General features: G+C 36.3%; 1 protein-coding gene across 3 annotated transcripts in view; it reads right to left on the bottom strand.

The window, feature by feature from the left end:
* Positions 1–18,927, bottom strand: part of CADM2 (cell adhesion molecule 2) — a 1,299,579-nt gene that overhangs the window by 170,275 nt on the left and 1,110,377 nt on the right. For all 3 annotated transcript variants that reach the window (XM_069578719.1, XM_069578709.1, XM_069578730.1), the window contains exon 5: positions 5,439–5,609. In XM_069578719.1, coding sequence (XP_069434820.1) covers positions 5,439–5,609 — 171 coding nt within the window. The remainder of the gene's footprint in view (positions 1–5,438; positions 5,610–18,927) is intronic.

Raw genomic sequence — 18,927 nt, 5'->3', positions numbered from 1 at the left:
TGAATACATAACATTTCATATTTTGAATGATATATTGATTAAATAAGAAGACATAGAAAAATGAAGAGGCTAGAGAATGAATGCTAATGTTTCCTCAAAGTTCCATACAGTCAGCAAAAATAAGACTGGGAGCTGACTGTGGCTCAGATCATGAACTCTTTATTGCACAATTCAGACTTAAATAGAAGAAAGTAGGGAACACCACTAGACGATTCAGATATGGCCTAAATAAAATCCTTATGATTATACTGTGGAAGTGACAAATGGATTCAAAGGATGAGATTTAATAGACAGAATGCTTGAAGAACTATGGATGGAGGTTCGTGACATGTACAGGAGGCAGTGATCAAGACTATCCCCAAGAAAAACAAACACAAAAAGGCAAAATGGTTGTCTGATGAGGCCTTACAAATAGCTGAGAAAAGAAGTTAAAAGCAAAGGAGACAAAGAAAGATATACCCGTTTGAATGCAGAGATCCAAAGAATAGCAAGGAGAGATAAGAAAGTCTTCCTCAATGATCAATGTAAAGAAATAGAGGGAATGACTAGGTAGAGCTCCCTTCAAGAAAATTAAAACACCAAGGGAACATTTCATGCAAAGATGGGAACAATGAAGGACAGAAATGATATGGACTGAACAGAAGCAGAATATATTAAGAGGTCGAAGGAATACACAGAAGAAATATACAAGAAGATTTTCATGAACCAGAAAACAACAATGGTGTAATCACTCACCTAGAGTCAGACATCCTGGAGTATGAAGTCGGTCTTAGGAAGCATCACGATAAACAAAGCTATACCAGACCACCTGACCTGCCTCTTGAGAAACTATATGCAGGTCAGGAAGCAACAGTTAGAACTGGACATGGAACAATAGACTGGTTCCAAATAGGAAAAGGAGTACGTCAAGGCTGCCTATTGTCACCCTGCGTATTTAGCTTATATGCAGAGTACATCATGAGGGACGCTGGGGTGGAAGAAGCATAGGCTGGAATCAACATTGCTGGTGAAATATCAATAACCTCAGATATGCAGATGATACCACCCTTATGGAAGAAAGTGAACAGGACTTAAAAAGCCTCTTGGTGAAAATGAAAGAGGAAAGAGAAAAAGTTGGCTTAAAGCTCAACATTCAGAAAACGAAGATCATGGCATCTGGTCCCATCACTTCATGGGAAATAGACGGGGAAACAGTGGAAATAGTGTCAGAGTTTATTTGGGGGGCTCCAGAATCACTGCAGATGGTGACTGCAGCCAGGAAACTAAAAGACACTTATTCCTTGGAAGGAAAGTTATGATCAACCTAGGTAGCATATTCAAAAGCAGAGACATTACATTGCCAACAAAGGTCCATCTAGTCAAGGCTATGGTTTTTCCAGTAGTCATGTATGCGTGTGAGAGTTGGATTGTGAAGAAAGCTGAGTGCTGAAGAATTGATGCTTTTAAACTGTGGTGTTGGAGAAGACTCTTGAGAGTCCCTTGGACTGCAAGGAGATCCAACCGGTCCATTCCGAAGGAGATCAACCCTGGGCTTTCTTTGGAAGGACTGATGCTAAAGCTGAAACTCCAATACTTTGACCACCTCATCCGAAGAGTTGACTCATTGGAAAAGACTCTGATGCTGGGAGAGATTGGGGGCAGGAGGAGAAGGGGAGGACAAGGATGAGATGGCTGGATGGCATGACTGACTCAATGGACATGAGTTTGAGTGAACTCCAGGAGTTGGTGATGGACAGGGAGGCCTGGCGTGCTGCAATTCATGGGGCCTCAAAGAGTCGGACAAGACTGAGCAACTGAACTGAACTGAACTGAACTGAATGGAGGTGATGGAATTCCAGTTGATCTATTTTAAATCCTAAAAGATGATGCTGTACAAGTGCTGCACTCAATATAGCAGCAAATCTGGAAAACTTAGCAGTGACAACAGGACTGGAAAAGGTCAGTTTTTATTCCAATCCCGAAGAAAGGCAATGCCAGAGAATGTTCAAACAGCTGCACAATTGCACTCATCTCACACACTAACAAAAATGCTCAAAATTCTCCAAGCCAGGCTTCAACAGTACGTGAACCATAAACTTCCAGATGTTTAAACTGGGTTTACAAAAGGCAGAGGAACCAGAAATTATATTGCCAACATCCACTGGATCATAAAAAAATCACAAGAATTCCACAAAAAATATATATTTCTGCTTTATCAACTGTGTCAAAGCCTTTGACTGTGTGGATCACAACAAACTATGGAAAATTCCCAAAGAGATGTGAATACCAGACCACATGACCTGTCTCCTGAGAAATCTGTATGCAGGTCAAGAAGCAACAGTTAGAACTGGCCACAGCACAAGAGACTGGTTCCAAATTAGGAAAGGAGTACATCAAAGCTGTATATTGTCACCTTGCTTATTTAACTTATATGCAGAGTACATCATGAGGAATGCCAGGCTGGATGAAGCACAAGCTGGAATGAAGATTGCTGGGAGAAATATCAATAACTCTAGATATGAAGATGACAGCATGCTTATTGCAGAAAATGAAGAAGTAAAGAGCCTCTTGATGAAAGTGGAAGAGGAGAGTGAAAATGTTGGCTTAAAACTAAACATTCAGAAAACTAAGATCATGGCATCCAGTCCCATCACCATGGCAAATAGATGGGGAAATAATGGAAACTAAATGAGAGAATTTAATTTTTGTGGTTCCAAAATCCCTGCAGATGGTGATTGCAGCCATGAAATTAAAAGACCCTTGCTCCTTGGAAGAAAAGTGTCAGACTTTATTTTTGGGGGCTCCAAAATCACTGCAGATGGTGATTGCAGCCATGAATTTAAAAGATACTTACTCCTCCTTGGAAGGAAAGTTATAACCAACTGAGATAGCATATTCAAAAGCAGAGACATTACTTTGCCAACAAAGGTCCCTCTCATCAAGGCTATGGTTTTCACACTGGTCATGTATGGATGTGAGAGTTGGACTGTGAAGAAAGCTGAGCACCGAAGAATTAATGCTTTTGAACTGTGGTGTTGGAGAAGACTCTTGAGAGTCCCTTGGACTGCAAGGAGATCCAACCAGTCCATTCTAAAGGAGATCAGTCCTGGGTGTTCATTGGAAGGACTGATGCTGAAGATGAAACTCCAATACTTTGGCCACCTCATGTGAAGAGTTGATTCATTGGAAGAGACCCTGATGCTGGGAGGGATTGGGGCCAGGAAGAGAAGGGGATGACAAGGATGAGATGGCTGGATGGCATCACTGACTCAGTGGACATAAGCTTGGGTAAACTCCAGGAGTTGGTGATGATCAGGGAGGCCTGGAGTGCTGCAATTCATGGGGTCCCAAAGAGTCGGACAAGACTGAGCGACTGAACTGAACTGAACTGAACTGAAACTAAGAATAAATAAAGTAATATGAGCAATAATTAAAAATAATGATCTGATTGATATTTTCTCTGTTACAAATTAAAAAACATCTCATCCTCCTGATACTTCTCTGATCTTTTCTCATGATACTCTCTACTCTCTAATCTGGTCTCACTGATATCCTTGCTATTTCTAGAAACATAAAAACAACACACACGTTCCAGGACATTTTTACTCGCCTTCTCTGTTAATTTTTGTATATGTATTTATTTAAAATTTAAACATACTAATTCAGTTAAAATATTTAAATATATTTATGTATATATTATATATAAATAAATTTTATATCATATAATATATTCATATAAATATTTCTAATACTATATTTAAATGTGTTAATACTATATAATATTATGATATAGTATATAATGATATAATTTGATGTGATATTATATGTGACAAATTATATATTTATATATAAATACATTATATATATGCTACATACTAATACAAACACACATTTGCTATCCTTGACTTCCATTCTAATTGCACTCACCACTCTCCTGCTTTGTTTTTTCCCTCACACTTAATGCTTATCATTCTATATGTTGTATTTATTTTGCTTTTCTGTCACTTCCACCTAGAACAGATGCTATAACGGTACTGGAATTCGTTGCTGTTTGTGACAGTGGTGCGGAGAAGGCAATGGCACCCCACTCCAGTACTCTTGCCTGGAAAATCCCATGGACAGAGGAGCCTGGTGGGCTGTGGTCCATGGGGTCACTATCGCTGAGTCGGACAGGACTGAGCAACGTCACTTTCAAGCATTGGAGAAGGAAATGGCAACCCACTCCAGTGTTCTTGCCTGGAGTATCCCAGGGACGGGGGAGCTTGGTGGGCTGCTGTCTACGGGGTCATACAGAGTCGGACATGACTGAAGTGACTTAGCAGCAGCAGCAGTGATAGTGGTGATTTTGGTACTTGGAGACAATCTCAACTTGTTTTGTTAAAGCTGTACTTTTTTGATCACCTCTGTAACCCCAGTGCCCAAAAGAACACCTGTTTCATAGTAGGTACTTGATGTATTCTTATTAAATAAATAAACAAAAACAAAATATGAGACATAGAAGACTAGGACCTAGACAACATTTAAGATTTAATGTAATTTCATACCACACACACACACAAATCCTAAACTCAAACTGTAATTTATCACAGATAACAAACTCCATAAAAAAATCTCTAATATTGGAAAAAATCAAGTAGTAGGATTCGGAAACATAATTATTTGTGCTATACTTTTCAACTTTGTTATATATTTCAGTTCATTCCTCTTCATTTTAATAAATATTTATAGATCACTTGCTATATCCCAAGGATATTGCTAACTACCAAAGTGTCATGATTGTAAGTTGAACATTTGCTAGTAGTGTGAACTTGGCCAAGTGATTCAATCACTATAATTTTCAGTGATCTTATTCATAAACTGAGTAAAGAGAAGTAACTGTTCATCAGGCTGTTATGCTGATGCCCTAACATAAAATAATACAAGTTAAGATGAGGCCAGCAAAACATGTCAGTACTGACCAGGCTGACCAGAGTCATCCAATTTATGTTCTTATCACTTGTGAACAATAATTATATTGATTAAAAAAAATAATATATATGTCCTTGTGTTCACAAAGACCTAGTATATTTTTAAAAATAGAAAAATATGTCTATTTTAAAAGAACAGATATGAAGCCATATTTGCATATAATAATGTTACATTTAGAAAGTTTATCAAGGCTTTCTCAGATTTCCACCTCTCATTGATTGCCAAAATTTCTGATCTTCCTGGCCAAAATTTGGAAGATAATTAGGAATGTTAACCTTTTGATATCGCCTTTGTATTTCCATTTTGTGAAGAATGTACAAGGACTCCTTTCCTTTGGGTGTGATTAATATCATGGAGGTTAGTTTTACTTCATTTGGCTGTAGATTTTGCTGCACACTTGCTGTAATTTCCATGTAATTTAAAAATAATTTTAAATGTAGATGTGGAGATTTGCCACCACGATAGAGAGTTATGGAATACCATTTACTTACAGTGTATTTCTAGCACCTGCATGGCCACCTGAGGGGTAGCATTGAGAGATTCATGGTCTACTCTGCAGATGACCGCCACGCCATCATCACTTCTGTCCACTCGGAAATCCAGTGTGCTGCTGACCGTGAACGTCTTGCGATTTGCATCCTCTTCCTTTAAATATTTTACATCTGAAAATAAAATATAAAATTTAAAAATCTGTGAAATTATCTTTGAGATGTAACAAATCTCATTTACTCAAGACACCACTGGAAGTGCTTTCTCCTTATCTTTATCCAATTATAAGAAGCAAATATTTGTTAGTCTGACATTTAACCCATTTCAAGTAAACAGAAATAAAACTACTTCAGATATATATTTTGAAAGTTAAATACAGAAATAAAAGGGCAAGTCATAGCCCCCTTTTTAATACTCCATTAGAAAAATCAGGCCATTTTACAATATTAGTCTCTTTTCTTTAGATTTAGATATTACTAAAAGATAATCTTGATTTTCTGAACCACAAGCACAGTGAGAAGAGCCACCTGGGTATGCCTAAAAGGAAGTACAATGCATTTGAGCTATGATTTTTAACATGAACAATGTGAGGTCAACATAATTGCTAAAAAATACCTAAAATGAGAAAGTTGTCATCTTTGGTAGAGAAGGAGGACAGTCATGTGAACATTTTGAATATTCAAATATCTATCTTTCTATATATATATTTGCAATGAAATTTCTGTTGAGATAAATGCTTTTCACTTAGCTGAAGAATTTGTTTCAGCCTGAATGAGAACACTTCCCTCAAGATGTGAATTTACATATCAGTATTTAAACTTATTGTGCACTGATTCAGATTCAACATTAAATGGTGCACTTAGGGATTATTTGTTCTCTATGGAAAAGAGATTTAATAATATTTTCATTTAATTTGAAATTTCTCAAATCTAAAGTAGCTGATAAGAAGAGGGTAATTTTAATGGATTAGAAATCAAAATGATAGTCTAAGGTTAAAATATCATTTTAACAAGATCTTAAATATAGTTGAAGGAGAAAGCTGTTCCAATTTCTTAGTGTTTCAATTCAAATGAACAATGATATGTTTAGGAAAAGAGTTCTTTTGCATAAAATATTTGATTCTAGCATGTATTAAATATGTTAAAACTATTTTAAAATATATCAATGATAACAAATTAACATAAATTCAGCTTTTCTATTGTTGTGCTCTATGCAAAGACTTGACTTAAAAAGGATATTGAATTTTATGTATTTGACAGGAAGATATTTGCATGGTCCATTGAGTTTTACTTATTTCCAGAGAAGAATGTCTTTATCTTATTGATTTTAAAAATAAAGTAAAATTAATAAAGGATGCACTTAATTGCTCAGCCGTGTCCAACTCTTTGCAGCCCCATGGACTGTAGCCTGCCAGGCTCCTCTGCCCATGGGGATTCTCCAGGTAAGAGTAATGAAATGGGTTGCCATTCCCTCCTCCAGGGGATCTTCCCAATGCAGGGATGGGACCTAGGTCTCCCACACTGCAGACAGGTTCTTTACTGTTTGAGCCACCAGGGAAGCCGTAATAAAGGATCAGCCTAGATAAACATCCCATGTCTTGTTTGGAAAATATCTGTTTATGATTTTGTTCAGAAATATCTAAGTTAAGACTTTTACCACAAATTTTTATGAGATTTCGGCAGATTTTTAGAGCAAGAATTTCTAACATTTAGAAAGAGAGGAAAGAGCATAGTATCTCAAATCTATTTCTTAACTATAAATTAATCATATAGGCTATAAAGCTTTCCATCAACATGTCTACTATGAAATATCTCATTTTTGTTAACCAAAGTCATTTCTGAGATTTTTGCATTTGAAAATTAGATTCAACTTCAGTTAAAAAATATTAGAGTGAAAGAGGAAATGATCTTCTTTTAGTCAAAATATGTCAAGCTAATACAGATGTATTTATAGTTCTTTGGCATATTAAAAAAATGAGGCTCTCTTACTTTTCAATGTCTCATAAATTTATACAAATTGTTGCCTCATTTTTATATTTTGTATCCTTGCCTATAAATCTATGCCAATGTTTTCTTGTTGAAAGTTCCAAGCAGTAGAAATTTAAGAAAATTTAGATCTCTTGACAAAATACTTTTATAATTATGTTACACAATATGTAAGAATTTATTCCAAAATATTATTTATATTCTTTAATTTTAATAACAGCTGCATTTTAAGAACCTACACATCTGCTTCCTTCAACTATTTTCTTCACAAAAATTCCATTTTTATGTAATATTAATTGGATACATAAAATCTGATAGCAATTGTATATAACATAAAATATTAATGAGCATCATTCAAGCAGAATAAATAAAAGTATAATTTGTTGTTTTTAATATTAGCTTATGAGACATCTTATAGGGTTACTAGAAGGCATAAGATAAACAGGAAAAAGTACTGAGAAGAGCTAGTTGTAATATCTTTGCCCATATTTCTGCTGACATCCTCCTCACCAAAAAGGAAATAGCACTTAAAATTTATTTTCATTTTGCTTTCTAGCTTTATAAAGTAACTGATGTATTACATAGTTACAGAATTCATAGAAATTTCTTCATGTGGCATAGTTAATCTGTTGATTCCATATATGTTCTTGTTTCATGCTCTGTATTGTTTTAGAGAGTTTCTATTTTTTTTCTTCTTTGGCAAGTCACAACATTACTTCATTGCTTTGTGATCTAAAACAGTGCTTCTCAAAAAATGGAATGTGCATCTGAATCATATTTGAATCTTGTTAAAATGCAGATTCTGATTCAATAGTGGTGAGGTAGAGTCTAAAAGTCTGTTGTTGGCCTACAGAATTATTTTCAAGAGCAAGGGTATAATGTATGCATTATCACTGTTGGTGATATGACCAAAGGTGAGTGAATACTGGAACTAACTTGACTCATCTTTCTCCCTCTCTCTCTTTTTATTGTCACTCTTTGTAAGCTTAGCATTCCTTCACTATTTCAACATATATTTCTCCTTTTTATTTACATTTTTGAAAATAGTCGTGTCATGTATTATATAATATGTTGGTTCAATGGCCAGTGAAACAAAGGGCAAACATTAAACACAGGAATTTGTAGGATTACTTTTTATTATATCCTGGAAGTCACCCTTCCATCTTTTTCCAAAGGAGATTATGGACATGTGAGCACTTGCTCTCAAGTAACCGGAAATATGATTGCTTTTGGTTGGTGGTGATTGTGTAACTCAGTAAGATACCATGGGGCCTGGGGAGGTGGAGTGGCAAGTCTTCCTCTATATCCTCTGCTTTAGCTCCTTTCTAAAGTACCTGCTGCTGCTACTAAGTCACTTCAGTCGTGTCCGACTCTGTGTGACCCCATAGACGGCAGCCCACCAGGCTCCCCCGTCCCTGGGATTCTCCAGGCAAGAACACTGGAGTGGGTTGCCATTTCCTTCTCTAATACATGAAAGTGAAAAGTGAAAGTGAAGTCCTCAGTCGTGTCCGACTCCCAGTGACCCCATGGCCTACAGCCCACCAGGCTCCTTCATCCATGGGATTTTCCAGGCAAGAGTACTGGAGTGGGTTGCCATTGCCTTCTCCTTCTGAAGTACCTAGATAACAGTATTTGATGCAAATTTTCTGAATTCTTTTGCAGATGTAAACTCCTACCTGCCTCAACCAAATGGAAGACGTTAACTATCTGATGACCCAGAGCACATCAGTCAGTTCAGTTCAGTGGCTCAGTCATGTCCGACTCTGCAGCACACCAGGCTTCCCTGCCCATCACCAACTCCCAGAGCTTACTCAAACTCATGTTCATCAAGTTAGCGATGCCATCCAACCAACTGACATCCTCAGTCATCCCCTTCTCCTCCTGCCTTCAAAATTTCCTGGAATCAGGGTCTTTTCTAATGAGTCAGCCCTTCACATCAGATGGCCAAAGTACTGGAGCTTCAGCTTCAGCCTCAGTCCTTGCAATGAATATTCAGGATTGATTTTGAGATTGACTGGTTAGATCTCCTTGCAGTTCAAGGGACTCTCAAGAGTCTTCTCCAACACCACAGTTCAAGAGTACATAAGGACTAACATTTGCTGAATCCTGGAGGGGAGCTTGAGCCTTTTTAGAATATGAGTCACCTCATCTCCTTGCATGACCATGCAATAAAAATTTCTCTGCTCCAAACTCTGACATTTCAGTTTGTTTGGCCTCACTGTGTGTCATTGTTGAGCACAGAAGCTTAACAGTTGCAAATTGTCTCACTATACTACTGTGTTTACACTGCATGCTTTAGAAATCTTCTATAAAGAACTGTGTTTAAATATCTGCCTGAAAATTCCTCACGTATACTTCTCGATCAAAGTTATTTTCTTGAAACTTTCATGGTGAAGTCTAAAGTAAAGATTTTCTATCAATATTTATAGTATGTATCTGTATCAGAGAGCTGGATCATAAAGAAAGCTGAGTGCCAAAGAACTGATGCTTTTGAATTGTGGCGCTGGAGAAGACTCTTAAGAGTCCTTGGGACTATAAGGGGATCAAACCTGTCAATCCTAAAGGAAATCAACCCTGAATATTTGAAACTTGAAACTAACACAACCTTGTAAATCAGCTATATTTATAAATACAAATTTAAAAATTAAATAAATAAAAAACCTGAGTCAAGTTATCCAGGGAATGAAACAAAAGGTTATCTGGACACTTTTACATTCAAATCTCTTTGAAAAGTCAGATCTCAGGAGATATCTCTAGATCCATTTTTTCCCCCAGATTTATAACATTAGGTTGCATGCATGCTAAGTCACTTCAGTTGAAGTGACTGACCCTATGAACCTTGACCTGCCAGGTTCCTCTGTCCCTGAGATTCTCCAAACAAGAATATCTGAGTGGGTTGCCATGCTCTCCTCCAGGAGAGCTTCTTGATCCAGAGATCGAACCCATGTCTCCTGCGTGGACAGGTAGGTTCTTTACCACTAGCACAACCTGAGAACCCCTAATATTAGGTTACCTGCCTCTGTATCTAGAGCTTCTGGCCACCTTTGTACTAGACTTTTAGAAAGAATATCCTTCTAAGGTGAAGTTTCTTTGGATGTTACTTTTCCTCCACAATGGTTCCAATCACCCTGAGCGTTGTGATCTGAACTTTTGTGATGTGTTTCCTTTCTGCTCTTTAGCGACTTTGATTTCCTTTAAACAGATCCAGAACGTATATAATCCCAGTTTTATAAAAGGAAATCTTGTCCTGAATCCTAGGTTAGCCGTATCTTTCAGACCTGCACCTGAAGACGACCAGTTTCCTTTTAAATGATTGCAAAGCCAATAAGCCACACTTGGAACAAGGTAGGGATTTAAATACAGTTCTGCCTTCTTGCCAATACTAGAAGGATCATACCTTCTCATAACTGGGATAAAGCTCTTGGAATTTTGTAGTATATTTTGTGACTTCTTCTCAACTATTTGGGCTTTAAATTTTTTGGTCATGAGCAAAGTTGCAAGATCTTAGTGTATACCCCAAATTTCTATGCTTATGTAGAATATGAACTCTGCTATTGTTTTCAGAGTCTGTGTTTGTAGGTGTTTTTTGAAGAATCAAATAACAGTTTCAACAAAAGATTTCAATAAATTTATTCTGAATCCATACACTGTTATTAATGGTGCTTTAAATGACACCATTGTTAGTAAGCTGAAAGAAGGTCTTCTTGCCATACAGGAGAGACAATGTGAGCATAAAATAAGATAACTTGTTTTTATTGCCAAAAACTTGGAGTGACCATATTGGATAAACGGGTATATTATATAATTCTTGTTTAAAAGAAGCTGTATAGATCCAAATTTATAAAAGTGAATGCATCATTTTTAGAAGGCAATCAACTCTCCCATTACTTAAAAAAAAATGACATAAAGTAACTATGCCTAGTTAACATATGTCAGTAACATAGATGTATATTTTAGAACTAATTTGTCTTGAAGGGATTGTTGGTACTTTTTCTTTTCTTATGGCTTGAGTGTACAACAGGATTTTTTTTTCAAATCATCTTTTATTAATTTTTTTACTCTTCAAGGTAAGCATTTGGTTTTATATCTGCTTCAAACCTTCTCCAGACCAAAAATACTGAGGCCATGTCTTATATAGCAAAACTTTAAAGTCTGGCAACCACTTTCATTTGCTCACTGGAGAAGACCTCAAAACAAATTCCTGAGGCAAATTTCAGTAATGCCTATGAGTATTCCTTCATCCTGGAGAAGGCAATGGCAACCTACTCCAGTATTCTTGCCTGGAGAATCCCATGGACAGAGGAACATGGCAGGCTACAGTTTGTGGGGTTGCAAGAGTCAGACACAACTTAGCGACTAAACTACTACTACTAAAATTCACACTGGAGAAAGAAATGGCAACCCACTACAGTATTCTTGCCTGGAGAATTCCACGGACAGAGGAGCCTGGAGGGCTGCAGTCCACAGGGTCACAGAGAGTCGGACATGACTAAGTGACTAACACACACAGATGCACACACACACACACACACACACACACACATACATATACACCTTCCTTCATACAACTCCAACTAGAATGCAACAGACTTTTACAAATCCTTTTTGCGATAGTCTACTTTTATAAGAAGGTGCCACTCATAATCCTGGTTTGTAAAGCTGTGGCTCTATCATTCACTAGCAATGCAAAATGTTTGTTTACTTGACAGGGAGTTTTATTGATGCTCGGTTCTTATTAATAGATTTCAAAAGCTCAGATGAGCAAAATAATATTTACAGAGGACTGATAAAGGGGGCATAATTTATTTATCTAAATATTCTAAAATTGCTTTAACTTTATTCAGATGAGTCAAATGTTATAGTCTTTATCAAATTCCTCATAAATGTTACCCCACAGGTATACATTCAGAGGTGATATAAGTACCCACTCTATGATATTTATTATATATAACTTGGTGGTGGTTTAGTCCCTAAGTCATGTCTGACTCTTGCGATCCCATGGACTGTAGCCTTCCAGGATCCTACGTCCATGGGATTTTCCAGCAAGAATACTGGAGTGGGTTGCCATTTCCTTCTCCAAGGGATTTCTGGACCCAAGAATCAAATGCAGGTCTCCTGAATTGGAGATGGATTCCTGCATTGCAGGTAAATTCTTTACCGACTGAACTTACTGTCAAATTATTTCAATACATAGACTTTTGTCCAAAACATATGAACTCAGAGAGAAATTCTCTTGACTCTTGGAACCATGAAATGTCAGATCTCTTGTACAAATGGTTTGTGAACATAGTACTTAACTCATCATGTCTCTCTTTTTGTACCATCTAAAGTCTACTAATAAAAGCTTGTGATTCACCACTGGCAAATGTGAAAATGTGAAAAGCTTTATAACAAGATTGCTTATTGATTTCACTTTAGGTTTCATCTTATTTTTCTGCAATAATTTAGCGGTTGTATCATATTCATGTATCAATTCATTCATATTACCTTTTATGTTATCAGTATTTTTGTATTTATGCAAATCCTTCTATAACATGAGGTATGAGTCACTTTCCCTCAAAAACATTGGATGTAGTTCAATCATTGCTTGATGGCTCCAAAAATTTAAATATTTGAATAGAAAATTTCTATTAAGATTACTTTAGAACATCACTAAGAAGAATACTGCTCAGTTTAGAAGAATTATCAGGAAGGAGAGTTACCTTCTCTTTAAATTTTTATTTAATTTTTATTTTTGAAGTTTTTTTGATGTATAACTTTTTTAAAAGTCTTTATTGAATCTGTTACAATATTGCTTCTGATTTGTTGTATTTTTTATTTCCTTTTGCTTTTCTGGCTGTGAGGCATGTGGGATCTTAGCTCCCTACCAGGTGTAGAATCTGTACCCCCTGCACTGGTAGGTAAAATCCTTACCGCTGAATCTCCAGGAAAATCCCCACAGTCATCTCCCTTGAAGATTATTGAGGTATATAGTCTTAGATCACTTTTCTCCAAGTGATTGCTTATTTCTATATTTAATTCTATATTTATATTTATTTAATTATCTATTTAGTGGTGTGCACCTTACAAGAATATCAAGAACTGGTTTGCTCAGTCCAGGAAAGCATTCAGAAGAGAAAAGAGTCACTTCCTTTAAAGTTATTAAGGTGAAGACAGAGAGCAATTTAACCTAAATGACTCACTTATTCTCCATATAAAAACCTTGTGCTCATATCATGTGTTAGATGACATGTTAGATTTTGCATGTGAAAACCTAAAGAAAGAAATCCCAGTCTGTTGAGAGAGACAGATATGTAGCCATGGTATTTAAATATTTTAAAGAACTTTTAGTGTGTTCAAAATACCAAAGAGAACATTGGGGTACATGTGTCTCTTTCAATTCTGGTTTCCTCGGTGTGTATGCCCAGAAGTGGGATTGCTGGGTCATAAGGTAGTTCTATTTGCAATTTGGAGCCGATTATACAGAGTGAAGTAAGCCAGAAAGAAAAACACCAATACAGTATACTAACACATATATATGGAATTTAGGAAGATGGCAATGACGACCCTGTATGCAAGACAGGGAAAGAGACACAGATGTGTATAATGGACTTTTGGACTCAGAGGGAGAGGGAGAGGGTGGGATGATTTGGGAGAATGACATTCTAACATGTATACTATCATGTGAAATGAATCGCCAGTCTATGTCGGACGCAGGATGCAGCATGCTTGGGGCTGGTGCATGGGGATGACCCAGGAAGATGTTATGGGGAGGGAGGTGGGAGGGGTGTTCATGTTTGGGAATGCATGTAAGAATTAAAGATTTTAAAATTTAAAAAAAAAAATAAAAAATAAATAAATAAATAAAAAATAAATAAAAAAAAACAAAAAAAAAAACAAAATACCAAAGAGAATAACAGTTTAAAGATTCATAATAATCAGATACACTCCCTGATCTTCACCCTATCAGATACCTCTTTTGAAAAAAGTATGGCAGACAGACTATTTTAGAAAAAAATGGCTCATTAGGAAATTAGTTCTTAATTGTGACCACCCAAGAGATTAGCTGGTTCTCAAGAAAATCTTAATTTTATTAGCACATTCTTTGAATATCCAGTAGCAATATGAATATTACTTATTATTTCTGTACCACTAATGTAATGAGCTGAAAACCAGAGTTTGCCAGTTTTAGCATAGTTTCCCTCTTTCTGACTTACCTGCCTTGTTCATGAGCTTTGAGGTATTAATATACTCAGCATACTTGCGGAACTTATCTTGGGCACTTTAGGCTTAGTTTATACCCTATCAAGTGTTCACAAATAAAACCTCAGAAGAAGGTAGGGTACAGAGAAATAGAAACATTTTTTTATATTTAATCCCAGAGCACAATTTTTTTTTATTTGAGACTCCTTAATATTTCGTATTTAACAGAATTATAGTAATTGAATCTAAAAGTTTTATCAACATGTAAAAATAAATCTGTAACCCTCTATAGTGTCTGTACTTGGTGAATTTGACTTCATAATGTTTGCCATAATCAGATTTTTGCTTTTTAATGGTAAATCCCTCTTCAATGTAATTTCTTTTGTAAATATTCCTTACTTAGAAATTTCCGTACTCTGTAGCCTAAGGCAATGGCACCCCACTCCAGTACTCTTGCCTGGAAAATCCCATGGATGGAGGAGCCTGGTAGGCTGCCATCTATGGGGTCACACAGAGTCGGACACAACTGAAGCAGCAGCATAGCCTAATTAAATTAAGTGTGATTAAATCTGAAGACATATCTGACCCCCAGTTATATGTAATTAAACCTGAAGAGGTACCTGACTCCCAGTACCTGACTCCCAGGTGCATAATATCCAGGGTAGAAAGTATGAAACTTTACTCCCAAACAGAACCAATGTAGTTAACTAGCCTGTTTCAGAATCTCTCTCATGTATCTCAATGCGATTTAAAACCTTGAAGAGTTCAAAGAAACTGAAGTAAAAACACATACTTGAGCACACACGTATACAAACATAGGCACACATATATAAGAAAGCTAATTTCAGGGAAGCCATGGTTTAGCTGATCTAATGAGAGAATATGATTAATGATGTACAGAAAGTGTGAGCAAAATAGAAGAAGAAGGAGAGAGCAGGGTGTTCTTACAGACCAAAGAAACTAAGTCACTACGAAGCCAGTCAATCAGTGAACTATTTATATATCCAGGGAATAACCTTTACGGTAATAAATAGGTTCCCCTGTGTTCCTTTCACTTGACAGTGGCCAGAAAAACCTTATAATAACCTCTTTCACTTGAGAGTAGGTTGAATGAATCTCAGTGCCATTAAACAAAAGTTTAGACATGAAAAATCAACTATCACTTGTAACCTCTTCTAAGAAAAGATTTTATATTTTGTGCACTATATCCTTAAGCTGACTGAAAAATATAATACCATCTGACTGAAAAATGTTATAAAAATGATTACCCAATTCTAAGCCTGATGCCTTAAGGTAGGCACTATAATTGCATAGATTATAAAGTCTTTCCTTCTATTGAAGATTTCTTTTATTTTCTATTAAAATAGTGTTTTAATGCAGGTCCAAAAGATGATAAAAGATGGCAGAAAAATGTTTAAAAGCCCAAGTAAACTCTATAAGAAAAATTTTAAAACTATCCAGTGAAGTAAATTCTATAAGTAGCAGGCAAGTGTGACTCCTTTGAAACACGTAATTTTCTAGCTATCAAAAATCCAGTTTATGAGATCTTGTAGCATTTAGAAAATATAAGAAAAATAAACATACTCCTTATCAACCTATTTTGAAAATGAGTCATTTGCACCAGTAAAACATCTGTAATGTGACATCACCCTTCTGAATACAAGTTTCTCTCTACTGCCTACTACCATTATTTTTCAGGGGTTATCTTGTTTTCTGAAGAACATGGTATTTTTAAATTCTAACTAAACACTGGAACATTCATAAGGTTCAATACAATTCATGTATTCTTAAATAAAGTACTATTTTTCATCTACTCTTCCTTTATTCTATTGTTATTGTTCAGTCACTAAGTTGTGTCTGACTCTTTTCAACCACATGGAGAGCAGGATGCTAAACTCCTCTGTCCTCCACTATCTCCCAGAGTTAGCTCAATTCATATCCATTGAGTCAGTGATGTTATCCAATCACCTCACTCTCTGTCCCTCCCCACTTCTCCTTTTGACTTCAATCTTTCCCAGCATCAGAGTCTTCCAATATATTGGCTCTTCACATCAGGTGGCCAAAGTATTGGAGCTGAAGCTCCAATTCAAAAGCATCAATTCTTTGGCCCTCAGCCTTCTTTTTGGTCCAACTCTCACATTCATAAATGACTACTAGAAAAATCATAGCTTTGGCTGTATGAGCCTTTGTCAGCAAGGTAATGTCTCTGCTTTTTAATACGCTGTTGAGATTTGTCATAGTTTTTCTTTCAAGGAGCAAGGGTCTTTTAGTTTCATGGCTGCAGTTACCAACTGCAGTGATTTTGGAGCTCAAGAAAATAAAATATTTCACTGCTTTCACTTTTTCCCCTTCTGTTTGCCATGAAGGGATGTGACTGCACACCATAATCTTAGTTTTTTGTATGTTGAGTTTCAAGCCAGCTTTTCATTCTCCTCTTTCACCCTCATCAAGAGACTCTTTAGTTCCGCTTCGCTTTCTTCCATTAGAGTGATATCATCTGCATATATGAGTTTGTTGGTGTTTCTCTCAGCAATCTTGATTTTAACTTGTGATTCATCCAGTCTGGCATTTCACATAATGAACTCTGCATATAAATTAAATAAGCAGGATGGCAATGTACAACCTTGCTGTACCCCTTTCTGTTGTTCAATGTGCAGTTCTGTTGCTTCTTGACCTGCATACAGGTTTCTCAGGAGGAAGATAAGGTAGTCTGGTATCACTATCTCTTCGAGAATTTTTCAGTTGGTTGTGATCCGCACAGTCAAAGGCATTAGCCTAGTCAGTGAAGTAGAAGTAGATATTTTTCTGAAACTTCCTTGCTTTCTCCATGATCCATTGAATGTCGGCAATTAAATATCTGGTTCCTCTGCCTTTTTTTAAATCTACCTTATACATCTGGAAGTTCTCAGTTCACATACTGTTGAAACCTAGGATTTTGACCCTTACCTTACTAGCTTGTGAAATGAGCTCAACTGTATGGAAGTTTGAGTATTCTTTGGGATTGAAATGAAAACTGACCTTTTCCAGTCTTGTGGCCACTTCTAATTTTCAAATTTGCTGACATATTGAGTGTAGCACTTTAACTGTATCATCTTTTAGGATTTTATTTATTTTTTAAAATTTCATTTATTTATTTTTTAATTTTACTTTACAATGCTGTTTTGGTTTTACCATACATTGACATGATTTTAAATAGCTCAGCTGGAATTCTGTCCGCTTCACTAGCACTGGTATTAATGCTTCCTAAGGCCCATTTGACTCACACTCGAGGATGTCCATTATTCTTTGTTGTTTGGTCACTTAGTTGTGTTCAACTCTTTGTGAACCCATGGACTGCAGCATGCCAGGTTTCCCTGTCCTTCATATCCCCTGGAATATGCTCAGACTGATGTTCATTGAGTCAATGATGCCATGCAACCATCTCATCCACTGTTGCTCCCTTGTCCCCCTGCCCTCAATCTTTCCCAGCATCAGAATCTTTTCCAATGAGACAGCTCTTTGCATCAGGTGGCCAAAGTATTGGAACTTCAACTTCAGCATCAGTCCTTCCAATGAATATATAGGGTTGATTTTCTTTAGGATTGACTGGTTTGATTTTCTTGCTGTCCAAGGGACTCTCAAGAACTTCTCCAGCACCACAGTTTGAAAGCATTGATTCTTCAGTGCTCAGCCTTCTTTATGGTCCAACTATCATATCTATGCATGCCTATTGGAAAAATCATAGCTTTGACTATATTGGCCTTTGCCAGCAAATGATGTGTGTGCTTTTGTATGCTGTCTGATAAAAGAATTAAATAATCATTTTTAGAAAGATTTGATTCATAAATTTCATAAAATATCTTCCTGAGTCCCAAGAAGATCATTTGCTAAAGCTGATGGTAATGAGACCATCTTTCCTTATATGGCACCAAAATCATAAGAAACTGTATTTCATGAAAAATCTAAAGCTCTTGAATGGGAGAGGCATCTTTCTTAGCACATGAAGAAATCATAAATTATCTTTTGAGAAGAACCTGAGGAGATTGTAAACAGTCTCTCCATTAGCAGATGGGAGCTAAAAAGTTAGTAGATCTGAATATTTATGTTAGTATAGTATCTCAACATTGCTTGTTGGCTGATAATTCATTGATAAGTGAAAGTTGCACTTTCTTTAACACAAGTTAAAAATAGTGACTAAAAGCATTAATAAACAATAAAACAGTTTTTGTTATTGATATAACTCTCCTTCTTAACAATAAGTGAAATCCAGTCAAAGATATCATTATATACCCACTGGAACTTCTCTTTCCATTCCCAGAACAACATATACCAGGACTGAATTTCT

The sequence above is a fragment of the Ovis canadensis genome, chromosome 1 (assembly GCF_042477335.2).
Source record: "Ovis canadensis isolate MfBH-ARS-UI-01 breed Bighorn chromosome 1, ARS-UI_OviCan_v2, whole genome shotgun sequence".
Classification (NCBI taxonomy): Eukaryota; Metazoa; Chordata; class Mammalia; order Artiodactyla; family Bovidae; genus Ovis; species Ovis canadensis.
The sequence above is the reverse complement of the archived record's forward strand: the minus strand, read 5'-3'. Positions and strand labels throughout refer to the sequence as shown.